General features: G+C 47.8%; 1 protein-coding gene across 1 annotated transcript in view; it reads left to right on the top strand.

Moving 5' to 3' along the window:
* The first annotated feature begins 542 nt into the window (after positions 1-542).
* The window catches only part of LOC141271497 (NXPE family member 1-like), a 132788-nt gene continuing 105910 nt past the window's right edge, over positions 543-27420 (top strand). The window contains exon 1 of the mRNA XM_073681561.1: positions 543-602. Coding sequence (XP_073537662.1) covers positions 543-602 — 60 coding nt within the window. The remainder of the gene's footprint in view (positions 603-27420) is intronic.

Below are 27420 nucleotides of genomic sequence, written 5' to 3'. Positions count from 1 at the left end.
TAGTGGAGGAAAGGCAAGGAGGCTCTTTCGAAGACACATTTGGATAATTTGGCAAACAGATTGTTATCCTGTAGGCGCTTCAGAATCTGACAAACGTGTATTCCATGGGCTCTAAGATCGGGAGAAAAAATCAGGATGTCATCCAAATATGCGACCACGGAGACAGAGAGGAGGTCCCGGAAGATGTCATTAATGAATTCCTGAAATACGGAGGGTGCATTGCACAGACCAAACAGCATGACAACATACTCGTAGAGGGCATCACAGGTATTCAAGGCCATCTTCAACTCATCGCCCTTACGGTTCCAAATCAAGTTATAAGCCCTCCGTAGATACAATTTGGTGATCACCCTTGCCTTACAGATTCTATTAAATAGTTCAGAAATCAATTGTTCTTAAAGGTGATCTTGTTATCTTCTCGATAGTCAATACCAGGATGTAGGGAACTGTCCTTCTTGGTTACGAGGAAGAAACTGGCACCAGCCGGAGAACAGGATTTATGGATGAATCCCTTGGCCAAATTTTCCTGAATGTATTAAGACATGGCCGAGTCTCAGGCAGAGATAGTGGATACACCTTACCCCAGGATGGTGAATTACCAGGTAGGAGATCAATGGGACAGTTATAAAGTCTGTGGGGTGGCAGGACCCTTGCCTTCTTTTCATAGAGTGCCATGATTCCTCCTATTTGAGTGTCTGGATGCAGTGAATGACAGTTCTACTGTTCAATCTAGGAATGCGACATGCTAAGCTGACAATGTTGTGTTCGACAGCTTGGCTGTCAAATGAATGCTGGGATGTGCTGAGCTGTCAGTGTCTGGATTGACAGTCTAGCTGTTCAATCAGGACCAGGGTGTACCAGAGCTTCATCCATGTGTCTCTTCTCCAGAACAATTACCTGGCTATTTAACCAAGTTCTCTGCCTCTGATTGCTGCCAATTGTAGCCTTGCTCATGAGGTGTGTGCTTGCTCTGTGCTCTTTGTCTGGAATTCTGATCTTTGCTACTCAACCTATCATTTGTTTTGACCATTCATTTGCTTTGCCCTTTTTGTCGTGATCCAATTCCTTCTTGGAATATTGCTCTTGGACTGTTTCCTGAGTACGGTTTTGTCTGCTGACTGTGTGTAGAACGGTTGTGTGTATATGTAGCAGAACTATGTGTGTGCGTGCATGTGTATCAGAGATGTGTGTATGTGTGTGTAGCATAGCTGTGTGTATATTCAGCAGAGCTGAGTATGTATGTACAGTGCATGCATCAGTGTTGTGTATATGTGTGGGCTGTTGAGAATGTACATAATGTGAGTGCAATAAAGCTATATGTGTATACTACACATCCTGCAGAGAAATACTAACAATAGATTTATTACCTCTCTATTCTACCATAGTGCATTAATATTTGTGATATTGACCCACCACGTCTTGAGCAGGTGGTATATGTTGGAAGATATACAATAAGTGGTCAATATTTGGTTGTCTTGATATCATCTTAATTGATGCCATATCACACCCCATATTAACTCTCAGCAGTCTGCTGGAAGCTCTCAGATATGATTTATCTACATTTCTCTGGTGGAACTGTGTCACCCAGGGGGAATATAGGGGACTCGGTACCCGGGCCTTTTACCTTGTTTAGGAGGTCACGGCAGTCGGCTCCCGGGCCCGTACTCTGGGTCTCTCTTTAAAAAAGGGTTTTAGTATACAGTTTGTCTCGTGACGCCACCTGTGGTTTCCGGTAATGGTTACCGGCGCTGCTGCAGACCTCCGGGGGTGATGAGATGGCAGCTGGGATGTTCTTGCTCCCCACAGGCGGAGCGGGCCCCCGGGGCAGTGTAGGTGCAGATGGTGGTGATGCTGGGGCTTGTGGTGCAGGAGAGATGGTGCAGCAGGAGTAACTGACAGAGACAGGGGATTCACTTCAGTACCTTTACTGGTGCGGATGTCAGGTACGGTCCAAGGTACTCGGTAGGAAGGGTGCACTTCAGGACTTCTCCCCAGTGAGCGGGTATAAGGCTTCCTGGTCCGTGTCAACCTCCCTCTATGCTCCTGGCCAGTCTGCAACTGGGCCTAGCTTCTGCGTCGTGCTGTTCCTTCACCTGTCGCTTGGTAGTAGGACCTTTTTCTGGAAACCACTATCCCTGGATGCCGGGGCCTTCGTGGTTCCTAGTCCTGTCAAGGGTTTAGCTTCAGGTCAACCAGGGACTTGTAGTCCTCCTGGTATGCCGGTGATCCCTACTGGGTATAAAGAACCCTGTAGGCGCGGACCCGGTGTCCCGTTCGTGTCTTGGGGTTAGCCTATGATGCTCCTCTGCCCCCTCAACTCCTTTCTCCTCTCCTCTTTGCCTCCGGCCACACTCGGGGCCCTCAATACAGCAGCAGACGTGCTGCGTCTTCACTGCTCTCAGTGGCAGCACACTCTCTGAACAACTAAATTCTGACTGAACTGCCTGGCTCCACCCTCCATATATATATATCCTTAACTGGCTCCCTCTGGTGGTATGAGGTGGAAGGGTGGAGGTGTTTGTTTTTAACGAGAGCCTCTTGTGGAGAAGTCCATCCATGCACCCTTTTGGGTCCTGTGGTACCTGTGAACACAGAGTGCCACACACAATCCTTGCTCTTTAATCCTAATCCTGATCCAGACCCGGCTTGTGGCCTTAATTCTGTTTTGCTCTGTGATTACTCCTGACTTTTGTTACGGGTCCGGGTGGTGGAACCTCTGTGCCGAGGTGCAAGGAGTGACCCAGAGGGGCGTGACTAAGTATCAACCCGAACCGACCCTGGTCGGACGACAGCAAACGACACCGTGACCAGGGAGGATCCGGGCTGAGGGACCAGATGCTACTCTGCGGACGACCTTGTAAGAGAGCAGGTGGCTCCCACGGGTCAGATGGCTGGGACTGACCGGTATGACGGATGGACACGGCAAGCAGGCAGAAGTCTCTGGTAGCTGACAGGTGGTCACGGTACGTGACAGCAGAGCAGGTAGTAGTCTCTAGGTTTACCAGGCAGGTGGTCACAGCAAGTGACGGCAGAGCCTCCAGGCAGTCTGGCAGGAAACAGGCGGGCGCTCCCAGGTGAGCGGGCAGACCGACAAGGCAGGTAACAGGCAGGTAACAGGTGGGCGCTCCCAGGTGAGCGGGCTGACAGACTCTGCAGGTAACAGACGGATGCTCCCAGGTGAGCGGACAGACAGACAGGGCAGGTAACAGGCGGATGCTCCCAGGTGAGCGGACTGGCAGACAGGGCAGGTAACAGGCGGATGCTCCCAGGTGAGCGGACTGGCAGACAGGGCAGGTAACAGGCAGGTAACAGGTGAGCGCTCCAGGTGAGCAGGCTGGCAGGTAACCGGCAGATAACAGGCTGGCAGGCAGGACGAGGAGTCAGGCTAGCAGCGGGACCTGAGGGCTGAAGCAGAGATCAGAAACTGTGCAACAACTTTGCTCGGGCACCTCCATTTTGGAGGAGGTGCCTTATATATGAGAGGACCCTTGGCTATTGCCGGGGACTCCTTAGGACGGCGCGCGCGGCCCCTTTAAGAGGGGGTGAGCACGCGCGCGCCCTAAGCACAGTGCCCGGGGGACTGCGCGCGCAGACAGCAGGCTGAGAAGGAGAGCGGGGAGCGTGGTGAGAGGGATGGCGTCTCCGCCCGGCAGGAGGCAGAGACGCTGAAGCTACAGGGCTGTGCGCGCCGACAGCAGGCTGGGAAGGAGAGCGGGGAGCGAAGAGGTGAGAGGGACGGCATCTCTGCCTGGAAGAAGGCAGAGACGCCGATGCTACAGTACCCCCCGCTTTATGCCCCCCCCTTTTTTAGGCCAGAAAGGAATTTTTCAAGGAGAAGCGGGGTGTGGATGTTCTCTCTGGGTACCCAAGTTCTCTCCTCAGGGCCAAACCCCTTCCAATCCACCAGAAAAAAAGTTCTCCCTCTTACCCTCTTAGTGGCCAGAATACTCTCTACCTCAAAGACGTCCTCAGCGGAAACCGGAGCAGGGGAAGTACCTGGATTGTTGGAAAAAGAGTTAAAGACAACGGGTTTGAGGAGAGATACGTGGAAGGAGTTGGGAATGCGTAAGGTGGCCGGGAGTTTTAACTTGTAGGCCAATGGATTAATTTGCTTGAGGATTTCGAAAGGGCCGATGAAGCGAGGACCTAACTTGTAGGAGGGTATCTTGAGCCGCAAATGTTTGAAGGAGAGCCAAACCTTGTCTCCCCGACGGAATTGAGGCGGATCCAGACGTCTCTTATCAGCATATCTCTTCATCCGCTCGGAAGACTGAAGAAGTGCGGACCTAGTACTCTCCCAAATGGTAGAAAACTCGCTGACAAGAGACTCCACGGAAGGGTTGTCCACAGAAGCAGAGACGGGAAACTGAATCCGGGGGTGTTGGCTATAGACAATAAAGAACGGGGACTTGGAAGAGGATTCGCTCTCATGGTTATTATAAGAGAATTCGGCCTAAGGAAGGAGGTCCACCCAATCAGAATGGTGGGCATTAACAAAGTGCTGGAGGTAGCTGGTAAGGATCTGATTGATCTGCTCCACTTGACCATTGGACTGAGGGTGGTAAGCGGAGGAGAAATCCAGGGTGACATCCAGCAGTTTACATGTGGCTCTCCAGAAGCGTGAGGTGAACTGAACCCCTCTATCCGACACGATGTGGAGGGGTAGGCCATGGAGACGGAAGATATGGCGGATAAAGTCCTTAGCCAGCTCAGGTGCAGATGGGAGACCAGGCAGGGGAATGAAGTGGGCCATTTTAGAAAAGCGGTCCGCGACCACCCAAATGACAGTACACTAGAGATGAGCGGTGTTCGACTCAAACTGTTCGCCAATCTCAAATTCGAGCTGTTTTGGGCGGTGTTCGAGCCGTTCGGCAAACACGAACGATTTGAAAAAAATTTGGCTGTTCGAGGTTATGTTCGATAACTGTTCGTGCACCAAAATCATAACTGGATTTTTTCTCAGTAATGCTGAAAATTAATGTTAATACACAGTTTGAGTGTACAGCGGGGCGGGGGGACAGGCAGGGGATGGATCTCTGCAGAAATAATGAAGATTTCCACTTTGTTTTCTCTTCCCCGCATTTGCAGTGGGGCGGTGCAGTCTGTCAGCCTATCAGCAGCGCACACACGGAGCAAACTGCTTTTTTTCACACAAGCAAGGGCATGTGTCATTGGCAGTGTATGTCACATGTCCTTGCCCTATAAGACCCAGCCATTTTCCACGTCACCACCATTTTCTCACTGCTGCAGCTGTGTGTTAGACGGCACCGCTGTTGCTGTGTGCGCTATACTTTGTTAATTTCAAGCCAATTTTCGCACAAATCTACAGATAACTTGGGAGTAGGGAAGAGTTGTGATTGCAGTCCTTTTAAGGACTAGGTTACATAATTTCCTACAACTTTTATCAGGCAGGTCTGTGCTCTTAAATAGATAGGTTGGGAGTAAAGACTAATTGTAATTGCAGTCCTTTTCAGGGCTAGGTTACATCAGTTCCTATCACTTTTTGCCAGGCAGGTCTGTGCCAGTGCTGTGCAAGTTTTTTCACAGCATTTGGCTAAATCTAGCAAAGCAAATCCTTTTTGGCCTATTGCAGAGTGTGTTAGTCAGTGGAGTAGCCTATCTGTGTTGCAAGCTACACCACCTGTGTATAGAATACAAATTTTTTTACTGCACCTAGTGAAGTAAAACCATTTGGGCATAGCATCATTCTATTAGTCCATCTATACTAACCTCCACCAGGTTGCAAATTCAATATAATTTTTTTCTGCATCGAGCTCTGAAAAAATATTTAGGCTTCTAGCAGTGTGTGGGACTTGTTCTATTAGTCCATCTATACTGACCTCCATCAGGTTGCAAATTCAATATAATTTTTTTCTGCATCTAGCTCTGAAAAAATATTTTGGCTTCTAGCAGTGTGTGGGACTTGTTCTATTAGTCCATCTATACTGACCTCCAGCAGGTTGCAAATTCAATATAATTTTTTTCTGCATCTAGCTCTGAAAAAATATTTCAGCTTGTAGCAGTGTGTGGGACTTGTTCTATTAGTCCATCTATACTGACCTCCATCAGGTTGCAAATTCAATATAATTTTTTTCTGCATCTAGCTCTGAAAAAATATTTTGGCTTCTAGCAGTGTGTGGGACTTGTTCTATTAGTCCATCTATACTGACCTCCATCAGGTTGCAAATTCAATATAATTTTTTTCTGCATCTAGCTCTGAAAAAATATTTAGGCTTCTAGCAGTGTGTGGGACTTGTTCTATTAGTCTATCTATACTGACCTCCATCAGGTTGCAAATTCAATAAAAAAAATTTCTGCATCTGGCTCTGAAAAAATATTTCAGCTTGTAGCAGTGTGTGGGACTTGTTCTATTAGTCCATCTATACTAACCTCCACCAGGTTGCAAATTCAATATAATTTTTTTCTGCATCGAGCTCTGAAAAAGTATTTAGGCTTCTAGCAGTTTGTGGGACTTGTTCTATTAGTCCATCTATACTGACCTCCATCAGGTTGCAAATTCAATATAATTTTTATCTGCATCTAGCTCTGAAAAAATATTTCAGCTTGTAGCAGTGTGTGGGACTTGTTCTATTAGTCCATCTATACTAACCTCCACCAGGTTGCAAATTCAATATAATTTTTTTCTGCATCGAGCTCTGAAAAAATATTTAGGCTTCTAGCAGTGTGTGGGACTTGTTCTATTAGTCCATCTATACTGACCTCCATCAGGTTGCAAATTCAATATAATATTTTTCTGCATCTAGCTCTGAAAAAATATTTTGGCTTCTAGCAGTGTGTGGGACTTGTTCTATTAGTCCATCTATACTGACCTCCATCAGGTTGCAAATTCAATATAATTTTTTTCTGCATCTAGCTCTGAAAAAATATTTCAGCTTGTAGCAGTGTGTGGGACTTGTTCTATTAGTCCATCTATACTGACCTCCATCAGTTTGCAAATTCAATATAATTTTTTTCTGCATCTAGCTCTGAAAAAATATTTTGGCTTCTAGCAGTGTGTGGGACTTGTTCTATTAGTCCATCTATACTGACCTCCATCAGGTTGCAAATTCAATATAATATTTTTCTGCATCTAGCTCTGAAAAAATATTTTGGCTTCTAGCAGTGTGTGGGACTTGTTCTATTAGTCCATCTATACTGACCTCCATCAGGTTGCAAATTCAATATAATTTTTTTCTGCATCTAGCTCTGAAAAAATATTTCAGCTTGTAGCAGTGTGTGGGACTTGTTCTATTAGTCCATCTATACTGACCTCCATCAGTTTGCAAATTCAATATAATTTTTTTCTGCATCTAGCTCTGAAAAAATATTTTGGCTTCTAGCAGTGTGTGGGACTTGTTCTATTAGTCCATCTATACTGACCTCCATCAGGTTGCAAATTCAATATAATTTTTTTCTGCATCTAGCTCTGAAAAAATATTTCAGCTTGTAGCAGTGTGTGGGACTTGTTCTATTAGTCCATCTATACTGACCTCCATCAGGTTGCAAATTCAATATAATATTTTTCTGCATCTAGCTCTGAAAAAATATTTTGGCTTCTAGCAGTGTGTGGGACTTGTTCTATTAGTCCATCTATACTGACCTCCATCAGGTTGCAAATTCAATATCATTTTTTTCTGCATCTAGCTCTGAAAAATATTTCAGCTTGTAGCAGTGTGTGGGACTTGTTCTATTAGTCCATCTATACTGACCTCCATCAGGTTGCAAATTCAATATAATTTTTTTCTGCATCTAGCTCTGAAAAAATATTTAGGCTTCTAGCAGTGTGTGGGACTTGTTCTATTAGTCCATCTATACTGACCTCCATCAGGTTGCAAATTCAATATAATTTTTTTCTGCATCTAGCTCTGAAAAAATATTTAGGCTTCTAGCAGTGTGTGCGACTTGTTCTATTAGTCCATCTATACTGACCTCCATCAGGTTGCAAATTCAATATAATTTTTTTCTGCATCTAGCTCTGAAAAAATATTTAGGCTTCTAGCAGTGTGTGGGACTTGTTCTATTAGTCCATCTATACTGACCTCCATCAGGTTGCAAATTCAATATAATTTTTTTCTGCATCTAGCTCTGAAAAAATATTTCAGCTTGTAGCAGTGTGTGGGACTTGTTCTATTAGTCCATCTATACTGACCTCCATCAGTTTGCAAATTCAATATAATTTTTTTCTGCATCTAGCTCTGAAAAAATATTTTGGCTTCTAGCAGTGTGTGGGACTTGTTCTATTAGTCCATCTATACTGACCTCCATCAGGTTGCAAATTCAATATAATTTTTTTCTGCATCTAGCTCTGAAAAAATATTTCAGCTTGTAGCAGTGTGTGGGACTTGTTCTATTAGTCCATCTATACTGACCTCCATCAGGTTGCAAATTCAATATAATTTTTTTCTGCATCTAGCTCTGAAAAAATATTTAGGCTTCTAGCAGTGTGTGGGACTTGTTCTATTAGTCCATCTATACTGACCTCCATCAGGTTGCAAATTCAATATAATTTTTTTCTGCATCTAGCTCTGAAAAAATATTTAGGCTTCTAGCAGTGTGTGGGACTTGTTCTATTAGTCCATCTATACTGACCTCCATCAGGTTGCAAATTCAATATAATTTTTTTCTGCATCTAGCTCTGAAAAAATATTTAGGCTTCTAGCAGTGTGTGGGACTTGTTCTATTAGTCCATCTATACTGTCCTCCATCAGGTTGCAAATTCAATATAATTTTTTTCTGCATCTAGCTCTGAAAAAGTATTTCGGCTTCTAGCAGTGTGTGGGACTTGTTCTATTTGTCCATTTATACTGACCTCCATCAGGTTGCAAATTCAATATAATTTTTTTCTGCATCTAGCTCTGAAAAAATATTTCAGCTTGTAGCAGTGTGTGGGACTTGTTCTATTAGTCCATCTATACTAACCTCCACCAGGTTGCAAATTCAATATAATTTTTTTCTGCATCGAGCTCTGAAAAAATATTTAGGCTTCTAGCAGTGTGTGGGACTTGTTCTATTAGTCCATCTATAATGACTTCCATTAGGTTGCAAATTCAATATAATTTTTTTCTGCATCTAGCTCTGAAAAAATATTTCGGCTTGTAGCAGTGTGTGGGACTTGTTCTATTAGTCCATCTATACTAACCTCCACCAGGTTGCAAATTCAATATAATTTTTTTCTGCATCGACCTCTGAAAAAATATTTAGGCTTCTAGCAGTGTGTGGGACTTGTTCTATTAGTCCATCTATACTGACCTCCATCAGGTTGTAAATTCAATATAATTTTTTTCTGCATCTATCTCTGAAAAAATATTTTGGCTTCTAGCAGTGTGTGGGACTTGTTCTATTAGTCCATCTATACTGACCTCCATCAGGTTGCAAATTCAATATAATTTTTTTCTGCATCTAGCTCTGAAAAAATATTTCAGCTTGTAGCAGTGTGTGGGACTTGTTCTATTAGTCCATCTATACTGACCTCCATCAGGTTGCAAATTCAATATAACTTTTTTCTGCATCTAGCTCTGAAAAAATATATCAGCTTGTAGCAGTGTGTGGGACTTGTTCTATTAGTCCATCTATACTGACCTCCATCAGGTTGCAAATTCAATATAATTTTTTTCTGCATCTAACCCAGCCAATACTTTTGGGCTAAAACCACAATTTGGCCACTCAGCTCTGCTCGGTTCCCATCCATTGTTTTTTGTGCAAACAACTCCAGAGTTGTGAATTAGTTAACCACCAAAATGAGTGGAAAAAGGCCTGCTGCTGGTGGAAAGGGGAATAGGCGTGTTGGGAAGGGAAAAAAAGGTTGTGTCCGTGGGGTAGGTGTTAAAGCAACAGTAACATCTGCAGAAGAAAGACCATCTTCCAGCCAAACTAAGATGTCTACTTCTTTTAGCGGACAATGTGATAAGATCCCTTTCTTACGGCCACGCCAATCGCTACAAATTCCAGATGAGGCACAAAAACAGCAGGTGCTTTAACGGCTATCAAGTGCTCCTTTAAGTGGGCTCTCCTCCACCTCAACTTCAACATCACAAATACTCCAGTCCTCAGAGGTGTCACCCCAATCGCACTTGCTTCCTCACAGCTCCCAAGTCTCCAGCTGCCCGTCTGAGTATGGGGTAGAACAGATGGTTGCGTCTGCAGAGTTGTTTACTCATACTATAGCCTGGGAATCAGAGGTCGGCTCCAGAGCTTCTGTGAATCCAGACGAGGAAATGATCTGCACTGATGCCCAGAATCTTTGAGTCGGATCCAGGACCAGACGCAGAAGGTTCTGACCATAATGTAGACCCTCGTTCCCAAACTGTAACTCCTGTTGGTGGAGACAATGAGGAAGACGATGATGAGACTCAAATACCTGATTGGAGCGACAACTTTAGTTTTTTGTCAGGGCTGGAACAGGTTGGCTCTGAGGACGACGGGTGTGATAACACACAGGGTGATGATGATGAGGTTGAAGATCCCACTTACTGTCAACCCACAGTCAGCCAGTCGATGAGGTCAGCAGAGGAGGTGGAGGAGGATGCTAGTGATGACGAGGTCAGGTTGCGCCTTCCTGGACAGAGATGTAGTACTGGAAGCACGTCAACAACTGCATCCTCAAACACAACTCTGCCTCTCACCACAAGTCGTGGTGGCTCTTCAGGTCGCATGGGTGCTAAGCCTTGCTTAGCCTGGGCATTTTTTCAGATCGATAAAGATGACCCAACTCGTGTTATCTGTAACATTTGTCAGCAAAAGCTAAGTAGAGGCCAAAAAATACATAGTTTGAGTACTTCATGCATGAACCGGCACATGGACATGAAGCATAAGCTGCAGTGGGAAGCTCACTGTGCTACAATGCGGCCTAGCCGGCCGGGCCAACCACCGTCTGCCACATCTTGTGCATCCGCGGCCTCTTCATCCTCTGTGACTGGGGACAGCAGTCACACCTGTTTTGGGACGCAGACCTGCCACCTCTTTAGCCGCAACAGCCAGCGTGATTGGCAGGTCATCATTTTGTTTGGAGGTGGAAACACCAGCTGGTGTTCAGCGCTGTCCGACATCGATAGCACCACCTTTGGATCAAGGCAACCTAACATGTCCGCCTGTATCTTCCTCACAGATCGGCAGTTTGCCGGGGACACCTTTTTCAACCCCGTCTAAGCACAACAGCCAGCCCTCGGTCCCTCAGATGTGGACAAGTAAAAGACCATTTCCTCCTAGCCATGAGAAAGCTAAGAGGTTAAATTTCACCATCTGCAAGCTCTTGGCTACAGAAATGCTTCCTTTCCACCTGGTGGACACAGAGGATTTCGAGACCTTATGTCCGTCGCAGTGCCCCAGTACCAGATGCCCAGTCGGCACTACTTCTCAAAGAAAGGTGTGCCTGCGCTCCACCAGCATGTCACACACAACATCACCGCTTCTTTGAGAAACTCTGTGTGTGACAGGGTGCTTTTCACCACAGACACTTGGACGAGTAGGCATGGACAGGGGCGTTACATGTCGCTGACTGGGCACAGGGTAACTATGGTGACAGCAGGTCAAGGGGCTGCTGTCCAAGTCTTGCCGTCCCCACGAGTTGTGCGTCAATCCTCTTTATCTCAAAGTTCCTCCACTGCTTCTGCCTCCTCAACCTCCTCTCGGTCCTCCACCTGCACCCAAAGCCTGTCTGGTCATGCCACAAGCTTTCTAACTGTGCAGAAGGGATCCTGCACACCTCCTTACTATGCTGGCAGCAGGGCTCAACGTCATCAGGCGGTTTTTACTTTGAAATGTCTGGGAAATGTGAGTCACACAGCTGAGGAGTTGTGGTCAGCTCTAGAGAACCAGTTTCATGAATGGTTGTCTCCACTGGACCTGAAACCAGGGAAGGCCGTGTGCGATAATGCTGCAAACCTGGGTGCGGCCCTTCGCCGGGGCAATGTCACACACGTGCCTTGTATGGCTCACGTGTTGAACCTGGTTGTTCAGCAATTTTTAGCCCACTATCCCGGACGAGATGGCCTTCTGCAGAGGGCACGGTCGCTGTGTGCTCACTTCCGCCGTTTGCATCCCGCAGCTCAGCGACTTACATCTCTACAGAAGTCGTTGGGCCTGCCACTTCACCTGCTAAAATGCGATGTGCCTACCCGGTGGAATTCAACTCTGCACATGTTGCAGCGACTGTGTCAGCACCGACAACCCTGGTGCAATACGTTCTGACGTATAGCCTGGGCCAACGAGATCCAGAGGTGGGGCAAACCATGCTTGAGGAGTGGTCTCAGATCAGGGACCTATGCACCTTTCTTTACAGTTTTGAAATGGCGACGAAGATGTTTAGTGCTGACGATGCCATTATCAGCATGACTATTCCGGTGATTTACATGCTGGAGCACATGTTAAACAGAATTTGGAGTCAGGTGGTGACACAAGAGGAGGTGGAGGAAGTAGAGGAGGAGGAGTTGTATGCGGAAGGGCTAACATCTGCAAGGTCCAGACGGTCGGCAGCACCAAGGCGGCAGGCATGTGAGGGTGGGGGAGATGGTTTTACCAGGGTGCATGGTAGCAGCCAAACTAGTGAGGATGGTGCAGGAGCCGAGGAAGAAGTGGAGGACGAACTGATGGAAGACTCATCAGATGAGGGAGACCTTGATCACATTTCTGTTGTGCGAGGTTGGGGGGAGAGGACAGAGGAAGAAAGCATGATTGTTACTTCGCCACCAACACAACAGGGACTTGGTGCTCCTGGATGCGCAAGACACATGAGTGCCTTCTTGCTGCACTACCTGCAACATGACCCTCGAATTGTGAGAATTAGAAATAATCCTGACTACTGGGTTGCCACACTGTTAGATCCCCGGTACAAAAGTAAATTTGCAGAAATTATTCCTGTCATAGAAAGGGATGCACGCATGCAGGAGTATCAGCAGAGACTGTTGCAGAATCTTACATGTGCTTTTCCACAAAACACCAGTGGTGCATGTAGTGAATCTCACAGTTCCAACTTGCCAACCGTGGGACCGTCGAGTGTTCAGCACTCAAACTGTAACAGAAACACAGTATCTGCTGGTAACATCAATTTTGCGGAATCATTTCACCACTTTTTTAGCCCATCCTTTGCAAGGCCACAGGAGATAAGAAGTCTGACACATAGTCAACGCCTAGAGACGATGGTACAGGAGTATCTCCAAGTAAACATTGAAGCCATGACTGTGTCACTGGACCCTTGCTCTTTTTGGGCTTCCAATCGGGATAAATGGCCGGAGCTCGCCACTTACGCCTTGGAGATCTTGTCATGCCCTGCAGCCAGCATCTGTCTGAACGTGTGTTCAGCGCTGCTGGTGGTGTGCTGACAGATAAGCGCACGCGGCTCTCCACTGATAATGCAGACAGACTCACGTTCATAAAGATGAACAAATCATGGATCCGAAACGACTTTTCTACCCCTGTGTCATCCTGGGGAGAGTAAAAGCTTGATGATTTGTTAAAATCACCTCACCAACTGTTTTAAGCTTTAAAATTACTAATTATGTTTATCTGTATCTTGGCTGGAAAATAATTTGGGCCTTGTAGCAGTGTGCAGTACTGATTCTATTAGGCCATCTATACTAAACTCCACCAGATTTAAAATTACTAATCATGTTTATCTGTATCTTGGCTGGAAAATAATTTGGGCTTTGTAGCAGTTTGCAGTACTGATTCTATTAGGCCATCTATACTAAGCTCCACCAGATTTAAAATTACTAACCATGTTTATCTGTATCTTGGCTGGAAAATAATTTGGGCTTTGTAGCAGTTTGCAGTACTGATTCTATTAGGCCATCTATACTAAGCTCCACCAGATTTAAAATTACTAATCATGTTTATCTGTATCTTGGCTGGAAAATAATTTGGGCTTTGTAGCAGTTTGCAGTACTGATTCTATTAGGCCATCTATATTAAGCTCCACCAGATTTAAAATTACTTATCATGCTTATCTGTATCTTGGCTGGAAAATAATTTGGGCTTTGTAGCAGTTTGCAGTACTGATTCTATTAGGCCATCTATACTAAGCTCCACCAGCTTTCAAATTAATAATAATTTTTAGCTGCTTCTAGCCCGGAAAATAATTTTGGGTCTCCTAGATGCGCAAGACACATGAGTGCCTTCTTGCTGCACTACCTGCAACATCACCCTCAGATTGTCAGAATTCGAAGTAATCCTGACTACTGGGTTGCCACACTCTTAGATCCCCCACACTCTTCGATCAACCTTTTCATTTTAATAAAGAACAAAAAAATGGTAATTTTTGAAATTATAAGCATTAGCAGGTTATTAGACACTGAAATCAAACAGTTTTCAACTCAAAACTTTATTCTAGGTGATGTTACATTTGCACATAGGACCCCTTGTTCAAAAGGAGCTTCTGAACTCTCTCGTTCATTGAATTTGTCAGGTTTTGGATGGTTTCTGCTTCAATTGTTTTGCATGAGGACAGAATACCCTCCCAGAGCTGTTGCTTAGATGTGAACTGCCTCCCGCCATCATAGACACTCCTTTTGATGATGTTCCAGAGGTTCTGAATGGGGTTGAGGTCAGGGGAGCATGGGGGTCACACCATAAGTTTGTCCCCTTTTATGCCCATATCAGCCAGAGATGCAGCTGTGTTATGTGCCGCATGAGACGGTGCATTATCATGCATGAAAATGATCTTGCTGCGGAATACACGGTTCTTCTATTTGAACCATGGCAGGAAGTGCTGTTTGAGAAACTCCACATACATTATGGAGTTCATCTTTACCCCTTCAGGGATCCTAAAGGGGCCGACAATCTCTCTCCCCATGATTCCAGCCCAAAACATTACTCTACCTCCTCCTTGTTGGCGCTGTAGCCGTGTTTGCGTGGGGTGTCCATCAACCAGCCATCCTCCACTCCATCCATCGGGACCATCGAGCGTTGCACAGCACTCATCGGTGAACAAAACAGTTTTAAAGTCAGTCTTCATGTATTGTTTGGCCCACTGGAGCCGTTTCTGCTTGTGTGCAGTGGATAGAGGAGGTCGACAGGATGGCTTACGCACAGCTGCAAACCTCTGAAGGACTCTGCATCTTGTTGTTCGGGGGACGTTGGAGGCACCAGCAGCTTCAAAAACTTGTCTGCTGCTATGACAAGGCTTTTTTGCCGCTGCTCTTTTAACCTGACGTAATTGCCTGGAGGAAAGAGTCCTCAATTTTCCCTTATCAGCACGCACACGTGTGTACTGTGAATCAGCTAAATACTTCTTTATTGTGCGATGATCAGGATGAAGTGTCTTGGCAATGTTGATTGTAGTCATGCCTTGACCTAAACACTCCACAATTTGTTGCTTCTCAGCAGCCGACACATCCTTTTTCTTTCCCAATTTGGCAGAAAATGTAGGCTGCTTAATAATGTGGGACAGCCTTCTTAAGTAGTCTTGCCTTTCATTGGACACAGCTGCCAAACTAATTAGCACAGGTGTCTGCAATTGTTTACAGTGATATAAAGAGCCCTGAGACACATCACTATCAATGAGTTTAACTGACAAACAAACAAATCCTTCCCTTATCACTCCTAAACACTTTTTGCATAATAATTTGGAACACAGTGTACATGTGCTTTTCCACAAAACACCAGTGGTTCACGTAGTGAATCTTACAGTTCTAACTTGCCAACCGTGGTCAGTATGGAGTTGTTCAATAAAGGGCCCAAAATTAAGATAACATAGACGGGAGAGGTCTCTATGAATACGAATTCCTAAGTATTTGATACCCTGTGAAAGCCAGGCAAAGGGAAAGTTGGACTGGATGGAATCCTGTATGGATTTGGGGAGGGAGACATCGAGGGCCTCAGACTTCGCTGCATTAATTTTAAAATTTGACCATGTAACAAAGTGATCTATTCCAGCCATAACAGCAGGGATGGATATATGTGATTGAGTGATATATACTAGGACATCATCAGCAAATGCAGAGCACTTGTACTCGGTGCCTCCCACCTCAATCCACCTAATATTGGGGTTATGGCGAATTGATGAGAGCAGGTGCTCCGTCACTAGGATGTATAAGAGAGGGGACAGAGGACATCCCTGCCTTGTCCCATTGATGATTATGAAAGGTGCTGAAAATGTCCCATTTATCTTCAGCCTAGGTGACGTATTGCGATACAGGGCCGTGATTTTGCCTATAAAAGGGTCCCTTAGACCCCTACCCCGAGCTTTTTAAGGGAATAATATATGGCGTGCCAGGAGACTCCATGGAGTGCTTTCTCAGCATCCAACGAGACTATCTAATTACAAATTTTTAACTGCATCTATCCCAGGAAATACTTTGTGCCTAGTAGCAGTGTCTGCTAGTCAGTGGATTATCCCAGCTGTTAAGCAAGCTACACCACCTGTAGTTTGGACACTTAATTTTTTCAAAGGAAATGGTTCGGGCCCCCGGGACACTCAGTGAAGAGCATCGGGGAGACACCCCAAGGCATAGGGGCTGGGACTGGCGGTAGGACGCCTTGCGGTGGACCGCCAAGCTCGATCCTTATAAAAGCTTTTTAACTGCAGCAGCTTTAGTGGATGCTACTGGAGCTGGAATTACGTGGCTGCTGGCATGAGGCTTGCCCTCCAATAGATCCTTGTAAAAGGATTTAAAGTGTACGCATTCAAATTAGAGAGACAATTTAAATTAAAAAGCTTAGACCTGCCTCCACCACAGGGGGGCTCGCTCGACCCACCAGCGGACAGGCACCAGTATTGGGAGAGGGGGGCTGGCCATCAGGGTCCACCGCAGCTCTGGCAGAAACCCGGCGACACGGAGGTCGCACGGGCAGGAACGGACTGGACGTGTCGGTTTCGCACTTTTTTGGTTTTATAAGGGCATGACATGCCTATATCTGTGTCTCCCCCTCCTTTTACTCCTCCACCTCTTTTCTTTTCGCATGACTATATGTACTTGTCACTTTTCCATGTGTTAGTTGTGTCTTCTGAGCAGTTTGTCAGCTTTTGGACACCTTTGAAGGTGTTTTCTATGTATTTCAATGTGTTTTTGTTTGCCTGCCTATGGTTTTAACGGTGTTCGAAGGTGTTCGACGAACAGTTCGGCGAACATACGGTTGTTCGATGAACCGAACCGAACTCGAACACTACAGTACACCCGGCAGAAACAGGGAGATCGGTAATGAAGTCCATCGCGATGTGTTGCCACGGGGCAACAGGTATGGGAAGCAACAGGAGATGACCGGCTGGTAAGTGTTTGGTAACTTTGTTGCGGCCACAAGATGAACAGGCTGAGACGAAGTCTACCACATCCTTACGCAGGGTAGACCACCAGTAATGCCAGGAAATGAGCAGGAAAGTCTTCTTTTGGCCGGCATGGCCAGCTAGTTTAGAAGAATGACCCCAGCGAAGAACCTTCTCACGGTCAGGAACCGCTACGAACGTCTTGCCGGGTGGAAGACGAGTCAAATCCAAGGGGGGCCACATTCATCTCCTTTGAGGGGTCGATAATGTGCATAGGCTCCTCCTCTTGATCGGAGGACAGGAAGGATCGGGACAAGGCATCAGCTTTGACATTCTTGTCCGCCGGGTGGAAATGAAGCATGAAATCGAAGCGGGCAAAAAACAAAGACCACCGGGCCTGACGTGGATTAAGTCTCTGGGCATTTTGGAGATATGCCAGATTTTTGTGATCTGTGTTGATGATCACCGGGTATAGAGCCCCTTCAAGCAGATAGCGCCACTCCTCCAGCGCCAATTTGACGGCTAGCAATTCTCGGTCTCCTATGGAGTAATTGCGCTCAGAGGAGGAGAAGATTTTGGAGAAAAAGCCGCACGTTACCATTCTCCCGGATGAAGACTTTTGGGTGAGCACCGCTCCGGCTCCAGAGGAGGAAGCATCAACCTCCAGGTAGAACTGTTTGTTGCAGTCCGGATGGTGCAGCACAGGGGCAGAGGAGAAGGCTTGCTTCAGGGAAAGGAAGGCCTCCTCAGCTTCGGGTGGCTATACCTTGGGATTTGCTCCCTTACGGGTGAGCGCAGATATGGGAACAGTCCGAGACGAGAAGTGTGGAATGAAGAGACGATAGTAATTAGCGAAGCCCAGGAATCGCTGTATCGCCTTCAACCCCTCCGGATGGGGCCACTTTAGGACAGCAGAGAGCTTCTCGGGATCCATACGCAAGCCTGTCTGGGAGATAACATAGCCCAGGAATGGAAGAGAGGTCTGCTCAAAACGGCACTTCTCGTATTTAGCATAGAGGTGGTTCTGCCTGAGCCTAAGCAGGACCTGACGAACATCCCTCCGGTGTGTGGGAAGATCCGGAAAGAAGACCAAGATGTCGTCCAGGTATACCACCACGCAGGAGTAAAGAAGGTCACGGAAGATGTTGTTGACCAGTTCTTGGAAGACAGCGGGAGCATTGCAGAGGCCGAGGGGCATCACACGGTACTCATAGTGTCCGTCCCGGGTATTAAATGTCGTTTTCCACTCGTCTCCTTGACGGATACGGACCAGGCTATACGCTCCACGTAGATCCAGCTTGGAAAAGATCCTGGCGCCTTTAAGGCGATCAAATAACTCGGAGATGAGCGGCAGGGGGTATTTATTTTTAACCGTGATCTGATTGAGTCCTCTATAGTCCATACAGGGGCGTAGCGAGCCATCCTTTTTTTTGACAAAGAAGAATCCGGCTCCAGCCGGGGAAGTAGACTTCCGGATGAATCTCCTAGCCAGATTCTCCTCTATGTACTCAGACATGGCCCGGGTTTCAGCTGCAGACAACGGATAAATACGCCCACGGGGTGGAGTGGCGCCAGGTACCAGGTCGATCGGGCAATCCTATGGCCTATGAGGTGGCAATGTCTCTGCTTCCTTCTTACCGAAGACGTCAGCATAGGGCCATTAAGGAGCCGGAAGACAAGGTAAATTAGCTGGGGTAGGTGGTGGACGAACCGGACGAACCGGAACCAGGCAGGTCTTATGGCAGGCCGGCCCCCCACCGGAGTACTTCGCCGGATTGCCAGTTCAACACGGGTTCATGTGTCTGGAGCCAAGGTAGGCCTAGCAATAGGGAGTGGGAGAGTCCGGGTAGCACATGGAAGGAGATTACCTCAGAGGGCAGCATTCCCACCTGCAGGGTTATGGGTTCCGTGACGAGCAGGATGGTCACCGGAAGGAGTCTTCCATCCACGGAGGCGACTGACATTGGTTCAGACAGAGACTTGGTGGGAATCTGGTATTTCTCAACCAGGGACTGGGAAATGAGGTTTCCAGCGGCTCCAGAATCCAGGTGGGCGAGTTCAAAGTGACGGTTCTCTCCCCAGGAGATAGAGACAGACAAAGTCAGGGATGGAGAGGGCTTACTTTTGTCTAGGGCGACCTCTCCGAGCGGTCCTAGACACTGGAGTTTCCCGGCCTCTCCGGGCAGGAACGGATCAGGTGCTCCTTACTGCCACAATAGAAGCAGCTCCCCTCGGCTCGGCGTGACTCTTGGCGAGATTTGACCACCTTTGTCTGGTCGATCTGCATGGGCTCGGGTGAGTGCGCCCGGGGAGTGACAGAAGAGGAGACAGGTCTCTGGAAAGTAGGAGCAAGGTGGGGAAACCTTCTCTCACGGGTGGTCTATTTGGTGCGCTCTTGAAACCGGATGTCAATCCGGGTTGCCAGCGACACCAGGTCATCCAGGGTGGTAGGAATGTCCCGACCGGCGAGCTCGTCTTTAATCCGACCGGAAAGGCCCTCCCAGAAGACGGACACCAGGCCTCGTTATCCCAGGCAAGCTCAGAAGCGAGGGTGCGGAACCGTATGGCATATTGGCCTACGGTGAGACTCCCTTGGCGGAGACGTAGCAGAGAGGTGGCTGATGAGGTCTTACGTCCCGGTTCATCGAAGACTCTCCGAAAAGCAGTGAGGAAAGATGACAGGTCGGACACCAGAGGGTCCTCTTTCTCCCACAGGGGGTTAAGCCATGACAGTGCCTCTCCAGTGAGATGGGACATGATGAATGCCACTTTGGCCCGGTCGGAGATAAACTGATGAGGCAAGAGTTCAAAGTGCAGGGTGCACTGGTTTATGAAGCCCCGAGCTAGAGCGGGGTCACCTCCGAAACGAGGAGGTGCAGAAAGCCGGGGTCCGGGGCAGGATGCCATGGTATTGGTGGGCAGCGGCGCTGCCGGAGTGCGAGTCGTGCGACTAGCGGTGGTTACTGGTGTAGCAGTCAGTGTGTCCAGGCAGGAGTTGACACTCCGCAGGTGGTTCAGGATGGATTCCTGTTGGGATCTCTGATGGGAGACTTCGTGGTATAGGTCAGAGAGCGAGGGAGCTTGGGTGCCACCGGGTTTCATGGCCCGAGCAAACTGTTATGGGTCCGGGTGGTGGAACCTCTTTGCCGAGGTGCAAGGAGTGACCCAGAGGGGCGTGACTAAGTATCAACCCGAACCGACCCTGGTTGGACGACAGCAAACGACACCGTGACCAGGGAGGATCCGGGCTGAGGGACCAGGTGCTACTCTGGGGACGACCTTGTAAGAGAGCAGGTGGCTCCCACGGGTCAGATGGCTGGGACTGACCGGTATGACAGATGGACACGGCAAGCAGGCAGAAGTCTCTGGTAGCTGACAGGTGGTCACGGTACGTGACAGCAGAGCAGGGAGTAGTCTCTAGGTTTACCAGGCAGGTGGTCACAGCAAGTGACGGCAGAGCCTCCAGGCAGGCTGGCAGGAAACAGGCGGGCGCTCCCAGGTGAGCGGGCAGACCGACAAGGCAGGTAACAGGCAGGTAACAGGTGGGCGCTCCCAGGTGAGCGGGCTGACGGACTCTGCAGGTAACAGACGGATGCTCCCCGGTGAGCGGACAGACAGACAGGGCAGGTAACAGGCGGATGCTCCCAGGTGAGCGGACTGGCAGACAGGGCAGGTAACAGGCAGATGCTCCCAGGTGAGCGGACTGGCAGACAGGGCAGGTAACAGGTGAGCGCTCCAGGTGAGCAGGCTCGGCAGGTAACGGGCAGATAACAGGCTGGCAGGCAGGATGAGGAGTCAGGCTAGCAGCGGGACCTGAGGGCTGAAGCAGAGATCAGAAACTGTGCAACAACTTTGCTCGGGCACCTCCATTTTGGAGGAGGTGCCTTATATATGGGAGGACCCTCGGCTATTGCCCGGGGACTCCTTAGGACTGCGCGAGCGGCCCCTTTAAGAGGGGGGGAGCGTGCGCCCTAAGCACAGTGCCCCGGGGACTGCACGTGCAGACAGCAGGCTGAGAAGGAGAGCGGGGAGCGTGGTGAGAGGGACGGCGTCTCAGCCCGGCAGGAAGCAGAGACGCCGAAGCTACAGGGCTGTGCGCTCCGACAGCAGGCTGGGAAGGAGAGCGGGGAGCGAGGAGGTGAGAGGGACGGCGTCTCTGCCTGGAAGAAGGCAGAGACGCCGATGCTACAACTTTGACCTCAGCTTGATAGGCTTCACTTTGACTAATAAAGTACCTTACCCCGGCTAATCTTCTGACTTTGCTAAATGCCTCCTGTATTTGTCCCTGCCTTGTCATCAGCTATTGATCTAGCAACTGTAGTATGACCACTCCAACCTCAAGCTTGCTCATTTGGCCAACATCTACTTCCTGAAGGTAATCCAAGGGGCCTCATTGTAAGTCCAGATTCCTGTATAGGAATTAAAAAATGAAGGCCAGAGTTTTGGTGGGACATTCTAGATAGATTCTAGATAGAGTGGATTGTGCCAACTCTATACGAGGTTGCCTCTTGTACCAATGGCTTCAAACAGGCCCAATAACAGCTAGGTGAACAGACTAATACTTCTACAGAGGAGATGTGAACCTTACTATGTATGTAAGAAATTACATCTCGATCTCCCATAGACTTTAAATGTCTGGACAATCCACATTATACTTAGCAGTGACGTTTTAAAATGTCACTGCAGGGCCGGCTCCAGGTTTTTGTGGGCCCCGGGCCAAAGAGTCTCAGTGGGCTCCTTTAACACGCGATTCATGATGCACAGATACCACAGAGAAATATATATATAGTACAAGGCCGACGAATTCACTTCTTACATTACATGAGCAATATCTATTGTAAATTCTACAATAGCTCAGAAACCGGCGAATTGCTCCATACAGAATACTGCCCCCCATAAAATGCCCCATACAGAATACTGGCCCCAATATAACACTCCATACAGGATACTGGCCCCCATATAATGCTCCATGCAGGCTGTGCCCCCACATAATGCTCCATGCAGGTTGTTCCCCCCACATAAAACCTCATGCAGGCTGTTCCCCCCACATAATGCCCCATGCAGGCTGTTCTCCCATATAATGCCTCATGTAGGATGTCCCCCCTTATAATGCCCCATGCAGGATGTCACACCCCCCCTCCCTTATAATTCCCCATGCAGGATGTCACACCCCCCCTCTCTTATAATGCCCCATGCAGGATGTCACACACACACCCTCCATTATAATGCCCCATGCAGGATGTCACGCCCCCCCTCCCTTATAATGCACCTAATGCCCCATGCAGGATGTCACACACCCCCTTATAATGCCCCATGCAGGATGTCACACCCCCCCTCCCTTATAATGCCCCATGCAGGATGTCACCCCCCTTATAATGCCCCATGCAGGATGTCACACACACCCTCCCTTATAATGCCCCATGCAGGATGTCACATACCCCCCTTATAATGCCCCATGCAGGATGTCACCCCCCCTCACTTATAATGCCCCATGCAGGATGTCACCCCCCTCACTTATATAGCCCCATGCAGGATGTCACCCCCCTCCCTTATAATGCCCCATGCAGAATGTCACACACCCCCCTCGCTTATAATGTCCCATGCAGGATGTCACACCCCACCATATAATGCCCCATGCCTCCATACAATAAAAAAAAAAAATCAAATACTCACCTCACTTTCTACCTGCTGCCGCTGCTCTGGGTTCTAGTGTCGCCGGCTTATTCCCGCTCTGCACTATGACGGCTCAGGAGAAAGCACGGTGGAAAGACGTCACCGCGCCCTCTGACCTGAGACGTCACAGTCAGAGGACGGGGAAGAGACGGGAGCTTCTGCGGAGGCACGGGGAGAGGTAAGTATTGCGCCTGGTGCCGGGGCCCTGAGCAAGCGGGAGGGAGCAGGCGCTGGCACCGCTCTCCACCGCTCACGGGTCCCATAGCGCGGCGGGGGGCCCGACGGCGAGTGGGCCCCCCCACCTTTCAGGGCCCCGGCACTTGCCCGGGTGCGCCGGGTGCTGACGCCGGACTGCGTCACTGCACAGTATAGCATCTGCACATGATTGTGCAGCTGTGGGAAAAGGATGCTAGCTGTCAGTCACCACCGGTCTCCCAATAGAGATGGCAGAGAAGGTTTAATTAACATATTAACATCTTTGCCTTAATGATTGCCTTATACACAGGACTGAGCGAGTGTTTATATAATATAGGTAGTGATAAGGGAGCACTAAAATGCTCGGGTACTCATTGCTCGGGTCGAGCACATTGGAATACTCGTGTGCTCGACCCGAGCAACGAGTCCAATGTAAGTCTATGGGAAAGTCGAGCATTATTCAGGCGGCTCCCCCCAGCGGTCTGCAGAGGGCCTAAAAATTGCCCAAATCGATGGGAACAGTGCTCAAATGACATGGGAACAGCATGGGAAAGACCCCTGGAATCATCTCTGACTCCCAGATCACTGCTTTCAACAACGTTGTAAGAGTATTACGCCACTTTTACGGACTCACAATAAAACATACAAAAACGAAACCAAAATGGATTTTCCTGGGAAATATGTTAAGGAACATCCTTTCCAGGGTAATGACTTGTATATAAGGCAAAATAAATAACCAAAAACAAAAATACTCCTCCACACCTTGGGCTATGTTCACACATAGCGTTTTTGATGCGCTTTTGCACTTTTGCATTGCTTTCAACCAAGACAAATGCATTCACCAAGAAATATCATTTTAACATTTTACAACCTTATCTGGCCATGTGGTGTGTGACACATCATCAGACACATGCATACAGTGCTGAAAAGACATGGGAACAGCATGGGGAAGACCTCTGGAAGCATCTCTGACTCCCAGGTCACTGCCTAAAAGTGTGCCCATCATAAGTGATCCTTGACGCATGCGAAGATGCCTCCTGCCATGCACCTGTCGTTGCAGACTTGCAATAATCACCGTCCACATCTTTGTCCCAGTGCAGCGTTCAGTTGTCCCTACCCCATTCCTTGGAATGCAAGTGCAAGTATGCAGCCACCCACCAACCCACAGGCTGCAATACTATGCTGCCAAATTTTTGACAGCTGCTTGCACTTGAAATGTGGCCTTTTAGGCTCGTGGAGGCGAAAGCTTTTCATAACCTCATGCCGGCGGCAGCCGAGTGTCCATACTTGGTCACCAGCCGCCACTGTTTCTTCCGGGTGTCGTCTCCGCCTTCCACAAGCACGGGTCCCACAACATTACCCGTGCCCTCCCCAGTGCACTTATTGGGAAGGACCGCCTAACCAGAAACACGTGGACAGGTGAATGTGGCCAGGGACGGTACGGAGCCAGTCCACAGCTTTTTTTGCTGAGTTGTATTTCACCACAGCCATATTCTTTAGCTTGGTGAAAGGACTTTGGAAACCATATCTACCCAGCTGTCATTTCTCCTAGGAAGTCCTCTAAAGCTGCTTTCACTTGAAATGTGGCCTTTTAGGCTCGTGAAGTCGGAAGATTTTCATAACCTCATGCTGCCGGCGGCCGGGTGTCCATACTCTGTCCCCAGCGGCCACTGTTTCTCCCGGTATCGTCTCTGCCTTACACAAGCACGGGTCCCACAACATTACCCGTGCCCTCCCCAGTGCACTTACTGGGAAGGACCGCCTAACCACAAACACGTGGACAGGTGAATGCGGCCAGGGACGTTGGACTCACTGCATAACCTATAACTGTATAGCAGACCCACTCCTTTCTAATGGGAACATGTCATTATTGAGGCCCAGTTCTATGTGTCTTCAAATTGTTATTGGGGTTTTTCCCAAATTTTGGCAGCCCTTGCAGTCACTGCATGGGCATTACCACTGGAGGAGACCCACTCCTTTATAATGAGAACATTTTTTTTATTGAGACCCTCCTCTCTCTCTTCAAAGGTGTATTGGGGTACGTCCAAATTTTTGGCAGCCCTTGCAGTCACTGCATACACAGTAACAGTATAGGAGACCCTATATTAATAATGGGAACAACAAAGCATAGCCGACTGCTGTCCCTTTAAGAATGGTAAGGGCCTAATAGCCCTATAAAAATAGTGTTTGTGACTTTCCGGCTGTGTGCCCACTATGCGTTTTTCAAGCGTTTTTGATGCGGAAATTCCGCAGCGTAAACGCTTGCAAAATGCTTGGTAATCCGTGCCCCATGAACCCCAATGAAAATCTGCATGTTCTATGCCCATGCTGCTGAATTTTCCGCAGCGGATTTTCCTTGCGGAAAAATCAGCAGCATGTCCATTATTTGTGCGTTTCCGGATGCGGATTTGAGGTCCCAATGCATTTGAAAAACGCAAGTCAAATCCGCATGTAAAAACGCTGTAAAAACGAGTCAAAAACGCGTGTAAAATCCGCAAGCGTTTTTACTGCCAAGAACATGCAGAAACGATGCAGAAATTTTCTGCTTCAATTCTGCATCGTGGGCACATACCCTCAGAGTCGCTCCATCATAAATGAAACCGGATGTGTCTGATGATATGTCACACACCACATGGCTAGATAAGGTAGTAAAATGTTAAAATGACATTTCCCGGTGAATGCATTTTTCACCTTTGAAAGCAATGCAAAAGTGTAAAAATGCATCAAAAGACCTACGTGTGAACATAGCCCAAGGTGCGGAGGAGCATTTTTGTTTTTGGATATTTATTTTGCTTTATATACAAGTCATTACCCTGGAAAGGATGTTCCATTAATATATTTCCCAGGAAAATCCATTTTGGTTTAGTTTTTGTATGTTTTATTGTGAGTCCGTAAAAGTGGTGTACTACCTCTGACAACATTGTTGATAGCAGTGACCTGGGGAGTCATAAATGCTTCCAGGGGTCTTCCCCCATGCAGTTCTCATGTCATTTGAGCACTGTTCCCATCAATTTGGGCAATTTTTAGGCCCTTTGCAGACCACAGGGTGATGGGGGGGGGAAGCCGCCAGAAAAATGCTTGAGTTTCCCACAGACTTATATTGGGCTCGTTACTCATTACGAGCACTTGAGCATTCCAATTTGCTCAACCCGAGCAACGAGCTCCCGAGCATTTTAATGCTCGCTCATCACTATTTATTATGTCTTCTTCCAGCCTTGATTGATATTTACGAAATGTAAAACACAGAGACATCTATGGCTCATCACATCTAGAGCACTCTCCCCACATTATCCCTCAATTCTACAGTAACAGTACATGCATGTCTCCATATAGTAATAATGTCCAGCTATTTGACCACAATATAGTTAAAATGTACTGCTTTGTTGCCAACATATAGTACAACTACCTCCCTATATGGTCCCCATTGTGCTTCCATGGTATGCCCCCACAGTGCTCCATTACTATAAAAATGAAAAACCAAATCTCTCACCTGCCCTCATTCCCATGCCGAGTGTTTTTTTTTCTTCTTCCCTCACCCAGCTGGCTCTTTGTCTCACACTTACTCTACAGCCATGGGTCTTTGACCTATCAGAGGCCCCCAACTGCAGAGTAAGCTGGTGTCACATCTCAGGTAGCATAATAATGTCATGTCAGCATCAGCAACCCATCCTAAACCCAAACTATGACGTTACCGTGATGCAGGCGTGCTCCACAGCTGCAGGCTTCTGATTGGTCAAAGCCTATGGCTGTAGAGTAATTGTGGTGCAGGGAGCCATCGACTGTCTGCTCTGCAATAGATTTCAACTGGGGGAGTGTCCTGTGTCCTTGGTTCCTATCTGCTTCTCCTCACTATATAGTCCTAGCTGTTGGATTGTTATTATTTATTATTATAGCGCCATTTATCGGATGGCTGAGATGTACATGGCTGTGGTGCTGGGTATCACATACTGTACGTCGAGCAGCCTTTGCTCCAACTCACTACATCGCCTGCTACCAGACTCTCGGGGAAGGAGCCTGTAGGGAGGGATACAGACGTGCTCCCACAGACAACCTCAGGTACAGTACATCCACAAACTGAGAACACCTTTATCATTTCCTGTATCTCTAATTGCTACTCACAAGCTCATCATTTGAAGGAAAGGCAGCAGCTTGGTCTTAATAACTGATTATTTCGGAAAAGAATCTGTGCATTGGACTCTGCTGCCATTGTGTGGAGAATGTGAAAACTGCAGCCTTTTTTGTCTCGCATTTAAAATACAGTTTTCAGTATCCTAATCTGTGTAACCAGGTCCAAGATGAGGTATTTTGGTGCTCTAGGCAGATAAGGCTAAAGGCACAGCCCCTACAATTTCCAACAA

Source organism: Phyllobates terribilis, unplaced genomic scaffold, assembly GCF_046119375.1.
Source record: "Phyllobates terribilis strain yellow unplaced genomic scaffold, ASM4611937v1 Scaffold_5__5_contigs__length_657084704, whole genome shotgun sequence".
Taxonomy (NCBI): domain Eukaryota; kingdom Metazoa; phylum Chordata; class Amphibia; order Anura; family Dendrobatidae; genus Phyllobates; species Phyllobates terribilis.
Note: the sequence above shows the minus strand (reverse complement) of the source record. Positions and strands in the feature narration are given on the sequence as shown.